Source organism: Drosophila busckii, chromosome 2L (assembly GCF_011750605.1).
Source record: "Drosophila busckii strain San Diego stock center, stock number 13000-0081.31 chromosome 2L, ASM1175060v1, whole genome shotgun sequence".
NCBI classification, from domain to species: Eukaryota; Metazoa; Arthropoda; class Insecta; order Diptera; family Drosophilidae; genus Drosophila; species Drosophila busckii.
In genome coordinates this window covers 12,966,947-12,989,581 of record NC_046604.1, presented here as the reverse complement: position 1 = coordinate 12,989,581, position 22,635 = coordinate 12,966,947, and the positions used below count along the sequence as shown (strand labels likewise).

General features: G+C 33.0%; 1 protein-coding gene across 3 annotated transcripts in view; it reads left to right on the top strand.

The window, feature by feature from the left end:
* LOC108607865 (CUGBP Elav-like family member 2) overlaps positions 1-22,635 on the top strand; it is a 69,423-nt gene that overhangs the window by 25,211 nt on the left and 21,577 nt on the right. For 2 of the 3 annotated variants that reach the window (XM_033294974.1, XM_033294975.1), the window contains exons 3-4: positions 263-345; positions 5,128-5,176. In XM_033294974.1, the coding sequence (XP_033150865.1) occupies positions 263-345; positions 5,128-5,176 (132 nt within the window). Of the gene's footprint in view, positions 1-262; positions 346-5,127; positions 5,177-12,156; positions 12,369-22,635 lie in introns of those variants that run through there. The other variant, XM_033294976.1, reaches the window with a different exon arrangement.

The window sequence follows — 22,635 nt, the reverse complement described above, 5'->3', positions numbered from 1 at the left end:
GATTTAAGGCGTTAGAGAGGTTGCGAGCTTGGTTAACGTTTGGCCATAATGTTAATTAGTGCTGCATATTGCCACATATGCCTGCACCGCCCAGTTTGCTTCCGTCTGTTGACTGCTAATAATAATTTTCATAATTTCTTTGCCACCTTCTTTTCATGTTGACGTCGTCGCGCAACGCTTGAAAATAAACTCTAATTTAACCCTTATGCTAATCTCAATATTTCTTACTCACCCCCTACCCCTCTCTCTCTTTCTATTGCAGGTTGCTGCTTTGTGACGTTTTATACGCGCCGCGCCGCACTGAAAGCTCAGGACGCACTGCATAATGTGAAAACGCTAAATGGGGTAAGTTACGCATAAATTTCACTCAAATTCTCTGACGCTTGATTAGTGAAAAAAAAAAATATTTAAAAATTTGTAGCACATATTTGGCTGATAATTGAAATTTTTTCTGCTGATTTAGCAAATAGGGGAGAGCAGCGAAAAAAATTTCTGCTGCTGCTGCATCAACTTATCATAAACGCAATCATGCAACGCAGGCAGTAAGTTGGAACAACAACAACGGGAAATAGCTGCCAGGATTTTAGCATCGCGCTGCCTTCATTATGAGGCTAACTGACTGCTTGACTGACAGATTGACTGGCGGGCGCGCGGACTGACAAAGTCATGACACGGCATAAAAAAATACAAAAAAAAAAATATGTGTGTGTTGAGGCAGATAAAGTACGCTAAAGTGTGTGTGTGTGTGTGTGTGTGAGGGATTGAGGATTATAGTTGGGTGACTATGCAAATTCTCTAGAAAAAAGTGGAATCCAATAGTTTAACAATTTTTATAGTTATTTTGTTATGCATAAAATGTTTTGAGTGAATTCTAATAACTGATATTGAGCTTAATAAGTTTTCAATTTATATTTTAAAAATTAATAGTATATTAAAAAGTTTATAAGTCGATGAGTTAAAACTTTGTATATCAAGTTTGTGATAATTCAAATCTATAATAATTTTGCTATAGCCTCCAGACTCATTTAAATAATATTTTATGTTTTCAGTTCAACATTCTATTCTTCTGAAATAATTTCAATAATTTTAATAGGCTTAATAATTTTTAAATGTTTATAAATTGAGTAGTATCAGCATTTCATATGAATACAGTTTCTAAAGTTGTGATAAAATTACAAATTTGTTATGTTCTTATTTTTTTCCAAATCGAACCATTTAAATAATGTTCAATCTTTTCATTTGAACGCTCAAACCTTAAGAAATAATTCAAATTAAATTATTCTATACTTGGCATACACCAAATATTTTAAATAATTTTTTTATATTTAGTTTATATTAAATATTTTTAACGCAGTGTAGCTTTCTTTACTTTTTGCCAATATGGCTGCTCCCTTTGACCCTTGGCACTTCTTGTTCTATGCTCATCATCTGGCCATAAAATGCAAGTAATTTCAAACTTGAGTTTCGCTTAAAAGTATGCAACAAAAAATATTTAGGCAGCAAAAAAAAACAAAGGGGGGGCAGGACACGCAGCAAAAGTTTTTTTGTCAAGGCAACAAAAATAACCACAGGCAGCAAAAATGTCAATTTGCGCTTTGGAGCAGCAGCAGCAGCAAAACCAAAGTTATGCCAGCCCCAACCCCCTCCCCCTGCCAAGAATCTTTGGAAAATACAAAAGAGACAAACGTTAGTGTAAAGCGTGCAACATTTGGTTGCAATATTTTTTCTATTGCGCCATCAAATCAGCATGCATATTATGATTAGGAACGTCATGTGTATAGCTGGTGCATAAGAGCTAGTGCGGTAGTGAGTTAGGGCTGGAGCTTAGCATGCATGCAACCTAACAATGCTTATGTCAATGCCGTCATGTTATCAGCGCTACAACATCTGACATCATTTGCATGTCATTGTGGTGGCAAAACAGCAACAAAAAAAAATATACGAAAAATATTGCAGCTGCGCTTCATATTTATTCTACAAAAAATTGTCAATGCATGAAGCTAAAAGTGTGAGGTGGACTGTCTTTGTTGTAGGCTGCTTGCTTGAAAATTTTTATATTTTTTTTGGGGTCATATGCATGTTGCATGCAGCTAAAAGTTGGTAATTTTCTTAAGCGATTGCTATCAAAATTGCTTAAGGCTTTATAATAATAAAATATATATATAAATGAATAATCGTTGACTGTACAGCAATTTTTAAAAGTAATCAAAATTTAATAATGCGATTTTAGTTAGAAAGAAATGCAATATTATCGATATTGATAATTGTATCTTCAATATTTAGATAAAAGGTCCTAGGCTTAAAATAAAAATATTTATATTTGTTTTACAGTTTGGAAATTCTATAAAATATCTAAATATACTTAAAAAATTCTATACTTATTATGAATTAATGTTGCTTAGCAATACATTAATATAAATAATTTTTTAAATTACATTTTTAGAAGTATTCATAATATCGTACAAATTTCTATCGATATCGATTTATTGTGCATAATTTTCAAGATTTGGCTCAATATTAAAATAAAAATATCAATATTCGTTGCTTGGCATATTTTTGTATATTTTAAAAATATTTAAAAATATCTTTAAAGTCTTTACACTTAATCTAAAATGAATTAATGTTGCTAAGCAATACATTAAGCGATAAATTCATATCGATAACGATACCTAGACTTAGCTATAAGCAAAGCTCTTGCTTAATTTCTTAAGCTTGACAGTTTTCAATTTTTATTTTATGTCTAATGTTCTACAAAATTGTTTTTAACGCTTAGCAATAAATGAATATCGATTGCAATATTTAGATAAAAGCCAAACCTGTTGCCAATTCCTCAAGCTTAGTTGACATGCTGCCCAATTAGAAGCTAAAGGCAATGCCAAAAAAGGTAACAAATGTGGCCATAGGAGACTCGTTAAAGCTGCCGCGGTGGGTGGTTGAAATGAGTGCGTTTGGCTGGTAATTGCTACTTCCTGTGCCTATAAATAAATTGGGCGGTATGGAAAGCTGGGCGTGGCAAACATAAAATACACAGAAAAGAAGAAACAAAAAAGGGGGGAGCGTTCGCTCGCTCTTGTGACTGCAATTTGTAGCAAGACGCGCGTTGCGTGTATTATTTACGAGCGAAAGCAAAGCAGCGATAGAGTGGGTGAGGGGGGAGAGGAAGAAAGGTGAGCAAGGCGACATTAGTAGCCCGTAGACTGTCGTCCCAGTAGCCAATAAATCACGCGCCATTAGCTGCGGCAATGGAAAACTTTAGCGACGCACACAAAGTTCCGCTCGCCGCTGCTGTTGCCGCCGCCGCTGCTGCTGTGGCCTGTGGCACGTTTTTGTGGCACGCTTTAAGCTTGTTTTAATTAGAAGACGCGCAGCAAGCGAAAAATTACATTTAAAACGTTGCAACTAAGCGCTGGGCAAATAGACAAAGCGGTGCACAGACTTGGGTGAGAGGGCCAAACGCATATTTTAGGATTTTCAACAGCAATGCGCCAAGTTGTTGTTGTTGCAACTGCTGCTGCTGTTGCTGCTGCTGTTCTTAGCGACCGCTGAATAAATGTGTTTGGCTTTAGTTGAGGATTTTGGCGGGCAGTTTAGTGCCGAAGCTTGCCTGCATTCATTCATTATGCAGCTTAAGCAAGTTGCTAACAAAAAAACAGGCACACAACTTGGCGACAACCAGCGGCTTGCCCCTCAACTAAATGGGGCGAGTGTGGACTGTTGTGTGCCACAATTTTGCATGTGCAATGCGCCAAAGGCTTTGCAAATTAATCGCTGAGTGCGACGCCGTTTTGGGCGCCGCTACTATATATCAAATGTGATTAACACGGCTAATTAAGCTGTAGCTGTGAATGAGAGAGGAGGGGGAGTGCTACATATGAAGCTGCAACTAAATGGGGGGAAGAGGAAGCATAAACGAGGGTTTAATAGACGAAATAAAGAATGTAATTCAGTAGATATTTGGCTAACTATGATTTGAAGCGTGAGAAATATAAATAAATAAATGTAGCCCTAAGAAATATTTATAATAAATTGGGATCTAGAAAGAACAAGCAAGAGTCAGAATTAAAAATTTTGAGATTATTATTTATTTAAAAGAACAGTTTCATACTCGGAATAAAAAATTTAGAGAATATTATTAATTATTTAAAAGAATAGGCAACAGTTTCATACTTGAAATTGAAAATGGAGAGCTTATTATTATATATATTATATTATATATATATAATATCTTAACTAAGCTACGCAGTTCTAGCTAAAGTCATCAATTCAAGAGATTTTTAATTATTAGGAATTATGAGTTTTGATACTTACAAGAAATTGTGAATATTTTTATTAGTCCAGTATACTTCTATTTCTTTAATTTATTCAATTTTGAGTTTGTTTTTACCGTTTTATAAATATTTGGAGTTTTAAGAGGGTTTAATTTTAAATTATGAAGATTATTTTTATTTTATTTTATATTTCAAATACAATATGCAATCCAAACTATAAGAAAAATAAATCAGCTGATGCTAGAGAGAGAGAACGGACTTTAGCAAAATGTTCACATGGCATATTTTTTTTTATATATTTTATAATTTTTATATTCATTTATATTATTAATATATTTTATAAAATTTTATTTACATTACATTAGGTGTTATAAAAGAATTTGATCTTCTTCGTCTTGATCCCAGCTCTCGATTTGTTTATGAGAGTTGCTTATTTTTCGATGTATACAAAAAGTAATCATACCCCAAAAATTGTATTGTAGATAATGCAGTACTTCCGGGATCTATTAGTTGATATAGTGCAATATATATTTCTCTATTTTAATCCAGTATATTAAATTTATTAAGCTTTATGCTGTTAACATTTATTATTACTTTATATGTATTATTTATTATATATATTATATATTTTACATTACCATATTTGTTACATAAGAGATTGGTCTGCTTCCCCATTGAATCTCAAGCTCAATTGTTTAACAGCTTTGCTTATTATCGAAATGTATAAGCGATAGTCATAATAATCTACAACAAAATTAATTTTGTATTGTAGATGCAAAACTCTATAGATGAAACTCAAAATTTACGATTAATGCTAATGTGATGCTAATATATTTTTCCCTCTTTTAATTATTCACAGATGTATCATCCCATACAAATGAAACCCGCCGATAGCGAGAATCGCAATGGTAAGTGCAACGTTAAATATATTAAAATAAATATAAATCATTTGAAAATAGGCTAGACATTTAAATTTCGCTGCTAAGAAGAAACTGAATTACTTATTTTAAACAAACTGCTGCTAAAATTATTAATTATATGCTTAAAATTCCTGCAGTTCACATTTAAACAAAAAATGTGCTAGTATTTAAACTAAAAGCTAAACTTTAGTTCACAGTTAATTGTTAGTTAGCAAAAAGTAACTTTATTTGCATTGATAAATTTTCATTTAACCTGCTGGCAGCGCCAAATTGCAATTGACAATGAATAAAATTTGAACGGCTGATAGGCGCTTCAGCTGTCGCGCTGCAAGCGCGAAAACATTTAGTGCAGCTGCAAGCAATATTAAAAACACATTTTTTTATTGTTGCACATTTTTCACTCGTTTCGCAGCCCGCTCCCCCTTCAGTTTGCATTGTCAGTTGCGTGTCGGTCACTTGGCAGTTAATTAAAAACCATCAATTATGTGCAGCAGGCAGCGGGCAAGCCGAAAATAAAAAATTTGTTTAACAACGCCAGCGAAAAAGTTTTGCACAAAATTTAATTTATGTTAATTTTTAAACTCGCAGTCGCTGCAACTTTTGGTGGCAACACCCACCCACCAACCACCCACGCATGCGTCTGCTTCTTTTAATTATACCCATGAAATTAATCTGCTTAAGTGACCACAAAAATGTTGACTTTCAACAGAAACACACACATGGGGCATGTGGCATGAGGCAAAGCGATTGGTTGCTTGCATTTTTTTTTAATTGGCGACCTCTAGCGGCGCTTATTGTTAACAAGTTGTAAGCGAAGCGCGCGCGCAAAAAAGCAAAAAACTTTATTTTTTGACATGCGGCTTCTTTACGTTGCATGCCTCCCTCCCACAAGCTGCAGTTGCTATGCGTGTAATTACACTTGTTTAACATGGCGTATGCTCTATATTAAAAGTTTTTTTTTTTTTTCGTTTGGCTGCCACTAATTTGCCTTGACGTCAAGATAATTTCTTGTAGTGTGCAGCCAAAAACTTTTGGCGAAGTAATGTTTAGTAAATGAATATTAAATGTGGGGGAGTGTGGCGAAAATGCAAAGTCATGTAGCAAAAGAAAACAAAAACTGCAACTTATTATAAACTAGCGAACTTGTTAGAGCTTAGCGCCATTAATTGTTAACTTGAGCTTGGCTATAATTAACAACAACATTTATTATGCTATTCAATGTATTTTTAGTTGCAATTTTAGATAAGCTGGAAACGCCCGCAATGCGCCCAAAGCTATGCAAATGCATTTTTGGACTAACTCCAACATTTGCCGCATTATAGACATATTATATATAGCGTTGAGTACTTGCCGCAATCGCATTTCAATATTGCCACAAAGCCAAAGCACAAACTATTTTTTTTTTATTTTGTATTTCGTGCTTTGGCACTTTAACCTCAAAAAATAACAGAGCCATAAAAAAACAACAAGCGTAGAAGAAAAACTGGCAATAAGCATAAAATAAAAAAAAAATTGAAACGAGAAATAGTAGCAAAAGTTTTGCTTTTGCTTGCAGCGCGCTGAGCACTGAATTTATGCCAAACAGCGGAAACGATATAATCGAAAAAGATGGCAGCGCATATATATATATATATATAATGTCTGTCTGTCTCGCAGTTTAGAGTACATGGGGGTGTGTGTGCTCAATGCCTAGAAATTGAAAAAAAAAAATTGTATATCAAGACACAGTCGCTTGCAATGTGTAACAACAAACGGAAGGTGGCAATTTAATAAAATGCTTGAGTGAGTCGCCGAGTTTTGTTTCCTGCTGTTGCGGGCTACGCTTCCAATTGCTGCTGCTGCTGCTGCTGCTGCTGTGACAAGTAAGAAAAGCGTAGCATACTTTTTGGCAACTCCAAGCAAGTTGGCAAAAAGAAAAGCAACCTTTGATTGGTTTTTCGGGTTTTGTCTGCTTAGCTCTCACTCTCTCTCTCTCTCTCTCTCTCTTCGTTGGTAGCACTTTATAGTTTTGAATTGTGTAAGCAAACGAGAGCCAAAAGTGCTCAAGTTGTCACAGCTTGTAAAATGAAATTTATTTTTATGTGAAATTTAAGCAACTGAAACTTGCAGCAAATTTGTTGTATTTTATTTTATTTTTATAAGAATATAATTTGATTAAAAGCGCCTACAAACACATGCAACTATAGCGTTGTATTTAAATATTATGTATATAAATTTATTAAATGTAGTAACAATTCACTGGAATCGTTTGTTAGTAAATTCGACTATAGCGTAGTATTTAAATATTATGTATATTAAAATTTATTAAATGTAGTAACAATTCACTGGAATAGTTAAATAGATAGTTTGGTAGTATAACTTTATTTGATTAATTGGCATAAGTGTTTTTATACAGCCTAAAACTCAAGCTATAACTACTGACAAATTCCACTTCCACTCTCTCTTTCTCTCTCTTGCCTGTTTGCTCTTTGTGGCAACAAATTTCTTGTTGCCTCATAAACATTTCACAAACGACGCCCCATTTCCACATTTGAATTGCAGCTAAAATGCAGTTAAATTTTATGGCGCTGACCCTGCGCTAAAAGAAACGATAAAAAAAAACTCACTTTTTGCTTTAGTAAAATACATCAAGTGTTAAAGCGAAGCAGCAGCGCTAGAAAATTTAGAGTATAGACACACAAGCAGCCAAGTCCATAGCAAAAAAAGTTGCTATAATAAAAGCGATTTGCATTAGGTTAAGTAAAAAATGTGAGCAAAGCTAAAAAACTGACGCGCAAAGTGCCAGACAAAATGCAACCCAAATCAAATGAGTAAGCAAAAAACGGCAAAGAACGCCAAGTAGAGAAAGTGTAGAGGAAGAAATTGCAAGCAAAGTGCAATGTGGTGGTAATCAGTGCAATTTACATGCAAGAAAACTTCAAATAGACAGCAAACAAGCCAAGGCAGGCGACTCAAAGAGACGACAATGTCTCGTGAGTGAAGATGAGGGGGGTGCTGTATGGGTGGGTGTTTGTTATTAAATTTGCAAATACGTAATGTCAAATGGTTTTTTTTTTTGGCATTGCATACTTGAGGGCGCGCCAGAAATTGCAGCAAGCAGCACAAACCCACAAAAAAAAGGAAACGGGGAGACATGTAAACATTTTCATGGTTATTCCACACAATTTGCAAACGCGCAACGCTTGCTCGAAAAATATTCAAAATGTATTTGTATTTGCATTTGAAGCGTGTGTACGTATGTGTGTGTGTGTGTGTCTATTTGTTTGTATTTGTGCTGTGCTGCATATGAAATCGATATGCAAATGATGTGCGAGCAACGCGCGGCGGTCTGGCGGCGCTTGGGGAATGAGTTTTGACTTCGTCGGCGATGATGATGCACGTATTGTTTGCTTGTAAACATGATAAAAATTCAAATTAGCCATTATGACAAGCCAAGTTTAAGTTGAAGTACACACACACAGACACACACATATGTGTGTTCAAATATAAAATGTGGCTTAGAAATTACCGGAAGGCAAAAAAACCTTGAGACAGCAGCAAACAAAATTTTACATTTGCATTTATGCCAATGAGCTGCTAAAATTTTTGAGAAAATTAAGTCAGCCAAAGGTTAAAACATTCAAGGGCGCTTACATTTTAATGCAAGTTGGATCGAATAATTAATTTAAAGCAGTTGAGCTAGCTTATGAAATATACATTTCATATATTCATTTATATAATTCCTAACATTGGGAAATGTTGAAAAAATAAGAAAATGCACAAGAAATGCACAATTATATTTATATATTTATTTTCTTCTTTAGAAATGTAGAAATGTTGAGAAATTAATAAATATTCGAATGAATTAGTTCAACAAATTATTTTCACACTTCAACTATTTCTTAAATATTTTATTTGTTTGAATTTATTTGAAAATTATTTCAACTATTATGGACATACAGATTGATAAAAAAAAAGTTAATTATTACAATTGAATGGGAAATTTTTAGATAATTATTTCAAACATTAATGGATTTTGTACAATTAATTCTATTTAATGAACGAGTAACAAATTATTCAACTATTGCTTAAATATTTAATTTCTGTTAATTTTTTTTATATTTAAAACATTTCAGTAAATTATTTCTAATTTAATCTAAATACTCTAATTTAAATAAATCGATACAAAAGTTAATTTTTACATTTAAATGGAAAATTTTGAGGAAATAATATCAAATTTTAATCAACATACAGATAAATAAAAATAAGTTAATTTTTACATTTTAATTGAATAAACGAGTTCAACAAATTATTCAATTATTTCTTAAATATTTAATATCTGTGCTTAATTTTTTTATATTTAAGCACATGTTTTAATGGCAAACTTTCAGTAAATTTAAGGAACAATTTGACAATTGAACTATTTATTTTTTATTTGCATATATTTTTATTAAAACACTCTCACTCTTTTTTGTGCACTTTGCCTCTTTGACATTAGTTTCTTCTGCTGTTTCTTACATTCCACATTCTCGCATTTTGATTCTAATCATAATTAACACAAGCGCAATAGTTACCAAGTTTATAAAAAGAGTGTAGAAGATCTTGAAGAGCAAAATGTGTTAATTGACTCATTAGCAACATATGCAAATGAATACAGAACACACAAGAGCAAAAGAAGCAAACACACACACACACACACATTGACAAGTTATTTAAAAGAGCACAAATAATTTCACAACAAACACAACAAGTTGTAAATCAAGTTTTTCTAGTTATGTCCGCCCTAGAACTAATGCGGCTGCTGCCTCTGGCTGAGTTGAGAGATGAGTTTAGGCCTAGAATAAATTTAGTTGCAACTAAAACGTCAATCAGTCTAAATCGCGCTTCGGCTAACGTAAAAATTTCCACAATTTTCGCATCGCTAAATAAATTGTGTGATTTTCATTGTGTGCGCATTTAAATACCAAAAACTTTTGGTTTTTGTTGTTGTTGTTGCATGTTGCATGTTGCATGTGACGTCGCTTAATTAGTTAGTGCAAGCCAGACCACGCCCCCCTGGCACGCCCCTCTCGCGCTATTGTTTGCTGCCGCTCGTTCGCCACTGATTGATGTCAATTTATTTTTAGTGATTTGATTTTTGCCAATACACACGCGTTTTTTATTTAGCGCGCGCTTCAGTACGCTGTCGGAAAAAAAAGTGAAAATTTTCTATGTATTAGCGCTGATGTAAATCGATTTAGTCTGAAATTAATTTGAATTGCCTTTAAACGCAGCCACTCAATGCAAAAGTGAAGCATGAAATAATTTTCAAGTGGCGTTGCGTCGAAATTCTTCAAATACCTCAACGCATGAGTAAAGAAACTTAAGAGAGAAATGTAAGTGCAAGACAATATTTAAATTTAAAAGGAATATAAATTTAATTGGCTTAAAGAAAGGAGAAATGAATAAATTAATAATATTAACAAATAGTTTACGCGGGGAAAAAGTTATTAGAATTTTTATAAGCAATTTTGCAAGCTTTTAGCATTTAATGAAATTACTTAAATATTTATGTTTACAATTATATTTTATTAGGAGTAAAAAAAAATTTATAAATAAATATATAAATTTTGATGTTTAGAGAGTTGTCTTATGATAATAATAAGACTTATTATTTTCGTAGCACATAAATGAATTTATTTATATATGTTTGCATTTTTAACAACTTGACTTGCTTTTGTTTGCTTAGAGATGACAGTGATAAAACTTAAAACTATCGATGCAAACAGCATCGTATTGCAATATCGATAACTATTGTTATTATTATTTAACATGCGCAAATAATTGAAATTTTCTGTTCTCAAGCTAAATTACAAAAGCAAACAACTGATACCGTAACAGGTCATGCAACTTAACTTTTTTAAATTAAAAATAATTACACAAACCACATTGTTAATTTGAAAGCTTTGATAGCTGTTATTTAATACAAAGCGTTAAAGCCCATCCAGGATTTTCTTGCAAAAATTTAAATATAAATATTTGATATTTATAAAATTAAATTTAAATTAAACATAGATAATTCACAATTTTTGTTATTGTTAAGAAAGATTTTCTTCTTCTTTCTATGGAAAATAGTTGTCACTGTCTGTGTGTCTTTTGGCGCTGCTTTAACTTTTCGCTTGTCTCTGTGTCTCATTTGTTTTTCTTTTTGCTGCTGGCCCTACCTCAAATTAAATGCCGCATGCCTTTCCTTTCATTGTGGCACATTGTGTGTCTGCTCTGCTGTTCTCTCGAATTGCGATAATTCCTTTGTCTGCCTATTATATATATATCGAACTATAATTAGCGCCGCTCGAATCAATTCGTATTGAACTTAAGAATATAAAAGCAGCTCATGACTAAATGTTTGTCTGCAAAACGCAGAACAAACTTGATGCCAGCGATTGTCTCTTAAAAATCAAAGTGCGCTTTGAACTGAAAAACTGAATGTTGATTGTTTATAAAACAAAAGAAAAATATATAAATGTTAAACGTATAAATATAAATGCGTGTAAAATAAACGTTGCGTGTAAAAAATAAATAAAAATTTAAATAAATAAGCAGCAGAGAGCGTAGAGAGAGAGAAAAGTGTTAACCTGGTGCTAATTGTTTAAAAGTCAATTTTGGACTGTGAACTGTTGTGTTTAATATTTAATGATTTATAAGCTTAAACGAAGACGCTAAAACTTTATGTGTGTGTGTGTGTTTCACTGTTTGTGTGTGTATAACAATTGATTGTGTGTGTGTGTTTAACTGTGTGTGTGTGTGTTTTTTTTTTCAAAGTATTTGCCGCTCTCTATTGCCTCTGACATGATAAATAATTCAACTGCAATTGGTTTCGTAAATAGCCAAAGCAGCGACAACGAAGCAGCAGCAGCAACAGAGAATGGCAATGCCAGCAACAGCTGCAGCAGTGACAACAGCAACGACAACAACAGCAACAGCAACTTGAACGGCAGCAGTCAATTATCGTCAGTAATTGAGAATTTATCCAATAATAGCGACATCGCTGCATTGTCCTTCCCGTCAGATACAGACGAAGCTGCAGCTGCAACATCAGCGGCAGCAGCAGCAGCAACATCATCATTGCTGGCAACGTTGCATGCCACGCATAAATCCTATCCGCCAATAAATTCAGCATATTGGCTACCATCATCGCATCCATCACCGTATACAGTGCCAGGTATGCCCAACACTCTGCCCAGTCGTCGCTCAATTTCTCACTCGCCCACTCGCTCTCCCTCTCACTCTTTATTGATGGCCTGTTGATGTTGAGATGTGTGTTATCTACCTTGTTTCAGTTTCCTTCATGCCACATGCCACATCAGCTGGCAGCTCCTGGCAGTCAACTTACATGCATATTACAATACGGCTCGGCTCTCACTCATTTGTGTGTTCGTTCGCTGCTTGCTCTCGCTGCTTGCTCTTGTCATCCTTTTTAAATTGCGTAATTAAAGCAATTTATTGCCCAACAAAATTGCCTGGCCTGTCATTAAGCAAATGACTCATCAACTTGCCAAAAGTTGCGCGTTGCCAATTCTTTGGCGCCTGTTCTCAAGGTTGGAGCTTTAAGTCAAAGCTTAAGGCTTGCCAACATTTTTATTAATTGCGTGAAATTTCTTTAGCAATTTTAAGCTGCATTTTTCAATTAGGCAAAAGTGCAAAAGTAAAGCAAATTATTGCTTAAAATTTAATTAAAAATAAAATTGATTTATTAGTCAATGTTTCTTACCAAATGATTTTCACTTTCAGCCCAAAGTTTGTGCTTAAAGTTAATTGTTTGTTAGAATTTTTATTTAAAGCGCTTAAGCTGTATTTTTATTTAATTTTAATAAGCAATTTAACAACAGGCCAAAGTGCAAAATGTGAAGAAAATTGTCATTCAATAGATTAAATAAAAATATAAATTGATTTATAATATTTTTCTTACCAATTTTGTTTTCACTTTAGGCCCAAAGGCCCAAAGTTTTAAAGCTGTTCGCTTGCCAGAATTTTTATTCAAGCGCTTAAGCTGCATTTTTATTTAATTTTAATAGAACGCATATATTTACATTTATTTTAATATTTTGCACAAGTTTATTTAAAGATTTTATAAATATATGTAAATATAAATTAATTAAATTAAATTTTGCTTAATTTGACCACTTGCCAAAATTATTTTATTCAAATGTTTAAGCTGCATTTTTAATTCATTTTAATAAGCAATTTAACAACAGGCCAAAGTGCAAAAAGTGAAGAAATTGACACTTGAAATTGTCAATTGACTAATTTGTTAATATAAATAAATAAATTAGACAAAAATTTGCATTGCTAATTTCGCTTAAAGGCAAAAGCTGCTGCTTGCCTGAATTTTTATTCAAGTAACTGAGCTGCATTTTTATTTAATTTTACTAAGCAAAAGTACAAAAAGTAAACAAAATTGTGATAGAAATTGATACAATTGATTACTTTATTAATATAAATAAATTAGCTAAAAGTATTGTTAACAATTTTTGCTTGTCAAACATTTTACTTTAAGCTTTCCACAATTTTCCTGCAACAACTTCAGCTGCATTTTTATTTAATTTTAATGAGCTGCTGCTCAATTGTGGCTTGAAATTTCAATTGATTACTTTGTAAATTTATTTTCATATTTTCCCTTCAATCACTTTGCTCATTACCACATTTTTCGCAGATAAAATTCGCACTTCGGCAAGCCCGCAAAGAAATTAACTTTGTGTAAAAATATATAAAAATAAATATGAAATTTCAAGCTGGTTGAAAAATAGTTGAAAGCGCGCGAGCTTTTGCACTTGAGCTGCACTTTTTGAAAGTTCAGAGTGTAATAAACAGCTGCCAACTGCACACACACAAACACACACACACACGCACACCTTTATAACTCTTAGTTGCAAAAGATAAAACTCGTTGCATTCAGTTCCACGCTCTCTCTGCTGTTAATGATGTTAAAGTCAAGTGTAAATTGTGGCCAACTCTGGAGCGTAAGTTGAGCTGAGAGCTGCTGCGTCGAACTGACAGACAGACAATGCCCATTGACATGCTTTTTAATATGTTTGTCATATGTTTTTCGCTTTATAATGAAAAGCACTAAAGGATTGCAGCAGCAAGAGACAGAGAGAGAGAGAGAGAGAGAGAGCAAGACAGTTATATATAAAGGTGTGTGCTTGCTTTTCCCCAAGTACATCAAGTGCTGCAGAAAAAACACAAAATTGACATAAAAAATGTTAAATTGAAATGGATTATTATAAGGGAAGCGAGACAAAGCGACAGCGCCAAGCTTAAGTAGGTCAGGTTAACCGTATGGCTATAAAATTTTAAAGGCATTTTAAGCAAGTAAAGCACAAAATAATGTCAGCAATGTGTGGAGTCATTTAAAAATTCATACATAAAATAAAATATATAAAAAATATTATAATGAATTTTATAGCAAGCGAAAACTTATGCCAAGTTATAAATTATGCTAAAGAAATATTTTTGCTTATCAATTTAAACTGCAATAAATCAAATCAAATCAGTTTATTTAGCTGAAGCTTAAGTCAACGCTTAGTATAGAAAAACTACCCTAAGAAGTTATTATTTATTTTAAATAAATTCTTTTAATATTGCATATCAATTAGACTGAGCCTAAGCTCTTCTAACTGCTTCTCTCTCTCTTAAATAAAATTTTAAGCAAAGCTACAAACACAAAATTATGTCAATAATGTTTGCCAAGCTTTGCTAAGTCATTTAAAAATTTATACATAATTTAAAAAATAAAATATGCATTATTTATGAAGCTATAAATTATTATACACAAATTCTTTTCATAATTATTGCATAACAATTTAAACTAAAAGGAAAAGTTTATTGACGCATTTATAAATAATTAAATGCTGAGCAATATGAATTTATAAATTATTTTAATAATTCTAATGTGCTTGACATGCGCTAATTTGAATGCTAAATAATAATAATTCTAAATTAAATAATATCTATCTATTATTCAGCTTGAGCATTTTATTTATATGAAACAAATGCCATATAAATTTACAATAAATTTTTATTCTATATATTTATTATATTTATTCATGATTTTTAGTGCATATCAATCTAAACTGTAGTCAGTTCAATTCTAAGCCCAAGTCAATGCTCAGCTGCTACTCTCTCCCTCTCGTTCTAAGCTTTGCACTATTAACTAAAAATGCATTTGTCAAGCTCTCAATTATTGCTGTCCAGCAACTAGCTGCAATTGCAAACTGCATAAATCTTATGCCACGCCCACTGAGCCTGCCCTAAAATATTTATAACTGGCATGCAAATTTTAAGTGGACTTTAATTTTCTGCTAAATTAAACGTTAAATGAACTGGCCACGTAGCAAGAGAGAGACAGAACTTGACTGCAGTTTTAAAGTCCAGCTTTGTGTGTGTGTGTGTGTGTGTGTATAAAAAATGTAATTTTTTGCACACAAATTTATAACCTTTAATTGCTTTGACCCAAAAACGCAGCAGGCGTCGAGTTGCCTGCCTGGTTTTCTGGTTTAGGGTTGGAGGCCTAGGCCACAAAAGCCACACACACATACAGAGGCACACACACACACAGCCTATGCTACTTTTCTCTCACTCGCACCTTTTGCTTGGCGTGCGCTTTCTCCATTTGGCTCTAATGCACTTTCCTATTCACATTTGGCGCGTGTGCCATTTACCCACATTGAATATACATATCTACCCCCCCAGCCCCTCTCCCACCCCCATCTCTATGCTGTTAGTGCCCTCAACCATTTTCTAATCTAAGCGACACTCAACTATGGCTGCATTTTTGCCAGTTTGGTCCCGCTTCCAACTACTAGTTGCCATTTTATGCAAATGAATTGGTTTTTAGTGAAATACTTTACACTTTGTTTGCTCGCGAGCTGCATCTTCTTCTTCTATTAGAGACCAGCGCCCCATTTTCAAAGCCAAACAACGTGACATTCGCTCTAAGGCCAACACACACACACACACAGCTAGACAAGTGAAACTGCTTTTGAGTGGCAGACGATGCGATGCTGCTGCTCAAGCTTTATCTATTGCTCGCTCGTTGTTGTTGCCTCAGTGAATGATTGTTAGTCCGACTGAGTGACTGGGTGACTGACTAACTGACTGCGTGTCTAACTGCTTGACGCTTTAGCTGCTGCATTTACTTGCTTTGCTATGCGCTTTAAGCCAAGAATTGTTTGCTTTGAAAACTTTATTAATAAAAACTGCAAAATATTTCTAAATTTCAAATTCAAAATCTTAAAAAATTTAAAACTTAATATTTCATTAGCAACTACGCTTAGTAGAATTTATTCTATTTTTGTTGATAATTAAAAACAATATTTCATTTTAAACTAAGTTTTGTGGATTTCATTTCATTTATTTATTTAATAAAATTACTATTTCATTTAAAGTTTTGTGCAATTTTTTTTTTATTTTTTTTATTTATTTATTTTTATACTATTTCATTTGAAACTAATTTTATAGAGTTTATTCTAAAAGATTTTAATTTTTTATTCTATCAAAAATATATTTCAAACTATTATTTCTGGAATTTTTTTAAAGCTATTGAATTATTTATTTTTGCCAACATTTATATAAAATGTGTTAAAATTTATTTATGAATTTCAAACTATTTTTCATGGAATTTTTCTTAAACGATATGTATAATTTATTTTTGCTAACATTTATATAAAATGTAATTAATCTAATTACATTGAATATTTGCCAAACATTTTTATACAATTTAATAAACAATCAAATTAATAGAAAATGAATTGAATTTACATAATGATTAGATGAGCAAACAATTCAATTTTGTTAAATTATTTATTTTTGCATATAAATTTGTGAATTAACTATAATTTTAAATTGAAAAATTGCCCACTAACTTTTTTCAATTTAAATTTCAATTGTAAAATATTTTCATAAATACGCAAAGTATAAAAATCAATAGCTCAAGAGTTTCTTTGGCTTGCCTAGATGAGCAAACAATTCGATTTGCATAAATTTAGCCTAAGCAATGTTTTGCCTTTGACACCCACAAGCCAAAAAAATTCAATAACTTGTAAAAAATAAAAAATAATGCTAAGCTGCCAACGAATATTGCAATGTCATAATCATAATAATACTCAAAACGGACTAAACACGAAAATGTGCCGTATCCTGTGCCTACACATGCTAATATCCTGAAACGAAGTTCAAATATAAAAAAATGTGAATAAAAATGAAAATAAAGAAACCATAAAATACAATAAGGCAAGTTGAGAGTTCCGACACAGAAACCCATTATCACAGTTACAAACAAACACACACACACACACACACACACATGTGCATTGTTCAATGCTTTTTGGGTAAAAGTTTATAACCCAACACACACACACAAACATAATGGACATGATGCAGGACATTCATATCTATGCTTTTTTTTGTTGTTGCTGTGTTGTCCTTTGGTTGACCCTCAAAATGTGTAAAAATGCAAATAATTTTTGGACTCGCCTCTCGTTATTGTTATGCTCTTGATTATGTTGTTGCTGTTGTTCGTCCCGTCCAAGGAGTAGAGCATAAAAACATGTCCTTTTTATTGCCTTAACATGGATATTTATGTATGTTGCGTAGTAGTTGTTGCCTTTGCCTTGTAATAGCTTTTTGCAAAGCAGAAGACAGAGCTGAAGAAGAAGAAGAAGCATGTCGCATTTTATTGGCTTGTTGTTGTATATTAGTTATAGTTGCAGAAAAAAGGACACAAGAGAGCGACAGAGAGAATTGTGGGCTCAAAATGTCATATCGATTTATTAACCTGTGTTGAACTATTATTGTCTCCTATATGGTTTCTTCTTCTTTGGAAAAAAGATAAATGTGCACAAGTTTTGCTCGAAATTGCTCTAAAGCTGTAACTAGCGTTGGGTGGGTGGGGGGTTTGGTAGACACAAAGTGTTTGAATTTATTTCATTTTCGTGATGTGTTCAAAGTGTTGGCAGTTATGCCATAATGGAAATTTATGCGAAAACTTTTCCTACGTCTTGCAATTATCTTTTGATAAATGTAACAACAGCTCGATTGTCTCGCCTTTGTCTTTTGTTCTTCACACCACTTGATATTCAATATTTTTGGAAATAGATTAAACGCAACGAACAACGAGGCGAACCGAACGACAAAACAAATTTCAATGCAATTAAAATGTAAATGCGTTTGCCCCCCAAAGTTTATGCAATCGCTAAAAGAAGCTAAAAAAATAAACGAACTCGGCGCCAAAAGCAAAAGGATGCTGTTTTCTCTGCTCTAAGCTTAAGCAGCAGCTATAGCTGCGAGACTGCTGCTATATCTAGTTGGTCTAGCAAGTGGCAGTTTTAATGCTTGAAGCACAAAATATACAAAAAATATATATACAGCTGCCACAAAAGCTAGCGCTGGGCTCTAAGAACAGAAGCAAGTCAGAGACTTAGAGTGAGGAGACGGAGTGGGGAACTTGAAAATGCAGATACATATAAAAAACATATACAAAGAAATATTTATATTAGAGCTAAAGCAAAGCAACTGTCTTATATTTATTTTTTTTTATTGTTATGATTGCATTTTTTATTTGCTATGAGATTGAAATTTTAAAGTGCAATATTAAAAGCAAAGATAAAATTTTTATAATTGGAAGCCTACTATAAATGTTTATAAATATAAATATAATATATAAAATATAAATATTTATATATAACAAATTTAATATTATATATATAAATATTTATATACACAAAATTTTTATATATATATTTATTCCATAAACAAACAAATTTTGAAAGAAATTCAACTGAATTTTTTTTTTTACTATATTTTATAATATTCAATTATCTAAAAAAAATCTATTTTTTCCACATAATTATTCTGTATTTTTATTATATTTTTTTTGAGCTAAAAATAATTATATTTATTTATTATTGAACTTTATTTTTGTTAGCAGAATTTTTTACTTCAATAATTATGCAAACTATTTGTGTTCTTTTCTTTCAAATTTATATTAATCCTTTAATCTTTAATTTATTTTACCATTTCGCAATTTATAGTTATTTTTCTTTTATTTAGATTTTTAATTTAAACTCTCACTAATTAAACCTCAACTTTTTCGTTAGCGCATATCAACATTTTTGCTTATGCATTTTGAATGAAGCTCAAGTGTTTATTATACCCCCAAATGAAAAAAAAACGAAAAGCAAATCTCACTAAAATTCGACTTGTGAACAATACCTGCCAAATATTCTGACACCCACGCCCACCCCCACCCTCAAGCAAAAGCAATTCTTGCTGCAAATCCAATGGAAATTGCGCTGCTTGCGATTAAAATTTAAATTTTATATGCACAAGCTGCCAAAAAAAAAAAAAAAGAATATTTGCCATAATTTCTTTGAAAGCGCGCTCGACCCAAAATTAAATTTAATAATGCAAAAGAGCAGCGCTGAAATTTCATTAGCTGCCAAGGTGATGTATATAAAAATTTGTACGTTCTTTTTTTTGTTTTTGGCTGCCACACACATGCGAATGACAGCAAAATTGCGTGAGAGGATAAAAGGTCAAGGGGGTTGAGGGGGAGGGTCAACGAGAAAACATTGTGGCTATGAGTATATGTGGCTTATTGATAAGTTTTTGCAGTTGGCTGCCGGCCACAGCCGCTTGATTAGATTTTACCAGCGTTAGCGCAGTGGAAACAGCGAGAGAACCACAGCCACAACAACACCAACTAGTAGGTAGGGTGGGAGGGTGTTTGGGTGGGGGGGGCAACATTACATTATTTTAGCGAAAATTTGTTAAATATGCCAAACACGCAGCGATGCATGCAAAGTGGCGAGAGCTCGACCAGCCAACCATACTGAGAGCTAACCAAGCAGCCACCAACCCAACCCAACCCCACCCAGCACCCAGCACCAGCACCCAGCTCAATCTAAAACCCAACCAGGCGTGGCATTGCGTACGACGCGCGCTGCTCATATTTGTGACATAAAATAAGCTAAGCGCTAGCGGAGAGCGGCGAGCAGTGAGCGGAGTGGAGTTCAGCTAGTCGCCGTATCCGTGTCCGTGTCCGTGTCCGGGACTAGGACAGGAACACAGCCTGCCTTGCAATGGCGGCAAATATGACCCGCTTACATACAGAATCAACTAAGTACGTTGACTATGAGGGCATAGAGGCAGCAAAAGAGTGAGACAGAGAGAGAGAGAGCGCGCTCTCTGGCCCGCACAGTGACAAAATGCAAATTTTTTTGTGCCTTGCAGATTACAAAAGCGCTTCTTTTTCTATTAAAAACCAGCGCAGCTTTAAATAATGAAAAAAGTTTTGCTTGCTAGGGAAAAAACATATGTGAGCAGAGAGCTTAAGATTGAAATTCCAAATTAAAGAGCGTAATTAAAATGCAGAAAATAAGCAGCAAAAGTAAATAAATGTAAATTGCATAAGCATTAAAATTTTGAATATTTAAAAAAATTAATTGCTTGTTATTGATATCGATATTAACGATAAAAAAGCATAACAAAGCTAAAGCGTAAAGATTTCATACATAAATTATTTCAGCATAAATTATATTTTATATGATGAAATTGAGCTGCAAAGCAAATTAAATTAATTAATGCCTATTTAAAAAAAAAATAACAATTTATTAGTAAACTGTGCGATTTATTATAAATTAAAACTAACGCTATTATCGATAGTGAAAACGTGCCATAACAAAAAAGGTAATGCAAATTGTAAAATCGATGTTTAATATTTTTTAAAATATTTACTTTAAATGCTGCAATGAAATTCAATTTAATTATTTACATAAAACCAAAGAACAATTTATTTATCGCTTACTATCGATAGTAAAAACTTTCCATAACAAAAATCTAATACAAATTGTAAAATTTGATGTCTTAAATTTTTTTTAAATATTTAGTTTAAAATTCTGCAATTAAAAATTCAAATTAATTGTTTATAAAACCTACAAACAATTTAGTAATCGATGCTATCGATAGTAAAAACTATGCATACACTAATTTTTTATATGCTCATTTTTTTTTAAATTCAAATGCAAGTATTTAATTTAAATCTAAATCAAATGCACTATGCCAAAAGCTTAATGTTGAAATAAAACTTTTAATATATTTTCAAATAATTCATATGTGCTGCTTTTTATGGCATAAACTTAAAGTGCATAGAGCTGGAAGCATTAAGAGCAGCTGCTCTGGCCTGGGCTGGGCTGGCAGCACTTCATCAACATTCGAGTCTATATTATGGCAACGCGTTGCTTTAGTTGCCATTTGGGTTCGCCTGGGTTTGGTTTGGTTAGCACTGAGTGGTTGAGTTGAGTTGCATGCAAAATGGCAGAAAAAATGACGGCCTGACTGACTGTGCAAACACGACAACACACACACACACATATATATAAGTATGTATGTGTGTGTGAGTGGCACAAGTGGGGCCACACTTTAGTCGATGCACCTGGAGCGGCAGCGGCAGCATCCAGTGAGGCAAGCTCTGGCTCTGGCTGCTGCCTCTTTGCCGCTCTGCTCGTTGCTTTATGTTTTCAAATTAAAGTCGAAAGCGTGGCAACACTTAATGTGCGCCACTAGAAGCAGATTAGTTGCATTAAGGCGTGCAAAAGGAGTAAAAGAAACTTGGACGCAGCCTCTGGACTGCAGCAGGACCAAAGGCAATATTAATAATTTAAAAAGAGCTAACTTTAGTCGAGGCTTAAACTTAAAGTTAATGCGTTTGCAAATTAAAATTTTAAATTAAAAGCAGCAGCTTAAGCGTTTGCAAATTTACAATTAGAATTCAATGTATGTGCTACAATTTTTATTTTACACTTGGCATTATGTTAATATGGCTCAAGTGCAATGCTGGCTACAGCTATAGATAGCAATAATCGTAATAATAATACTGAGAGCAAGCAGCTTTTGCATTAGATAACGCTCAAGTTGCTGCTGCTGCTGCTGCTGCTGTTGATGATGATGATGGGAAAAAAAATAGAAAAAGCTTAGAAGTGGCAAGTGGAATTGCAGCACGTAATGCGCTGCGGAATGTTTTGCGGCAAGTGCAACAACGTTCGCTATCTCGCTTACACTTGAGACTTGAGTAATAATAAAATTCATAATAATCAACAGCATTGATGTTACGTATACTTAACTTTATACGCAGCTAAATATTTGAGACTTGAGTAATAATAAAATTCATAATAATCAACTGCAAGCTCAAATGTTACGCATACGTTACGTATACTTAACTTTAAACTGAGTGCAGCTAAATTGTGCAGTAAAATTGTGCAGTGCTGCTAATGCAAACAATTGTTCAAATTTATTGTGCAGCAAATTATGTTAAATATTATAAACGTATTTTAATATGTATACTTAACTTTAAAATATTTAAAATTGTGCTGCAAAATATTTTAAACGTATTTTAATACGTATACTTAACTTTAAACTGAGCTCAGCTAAAT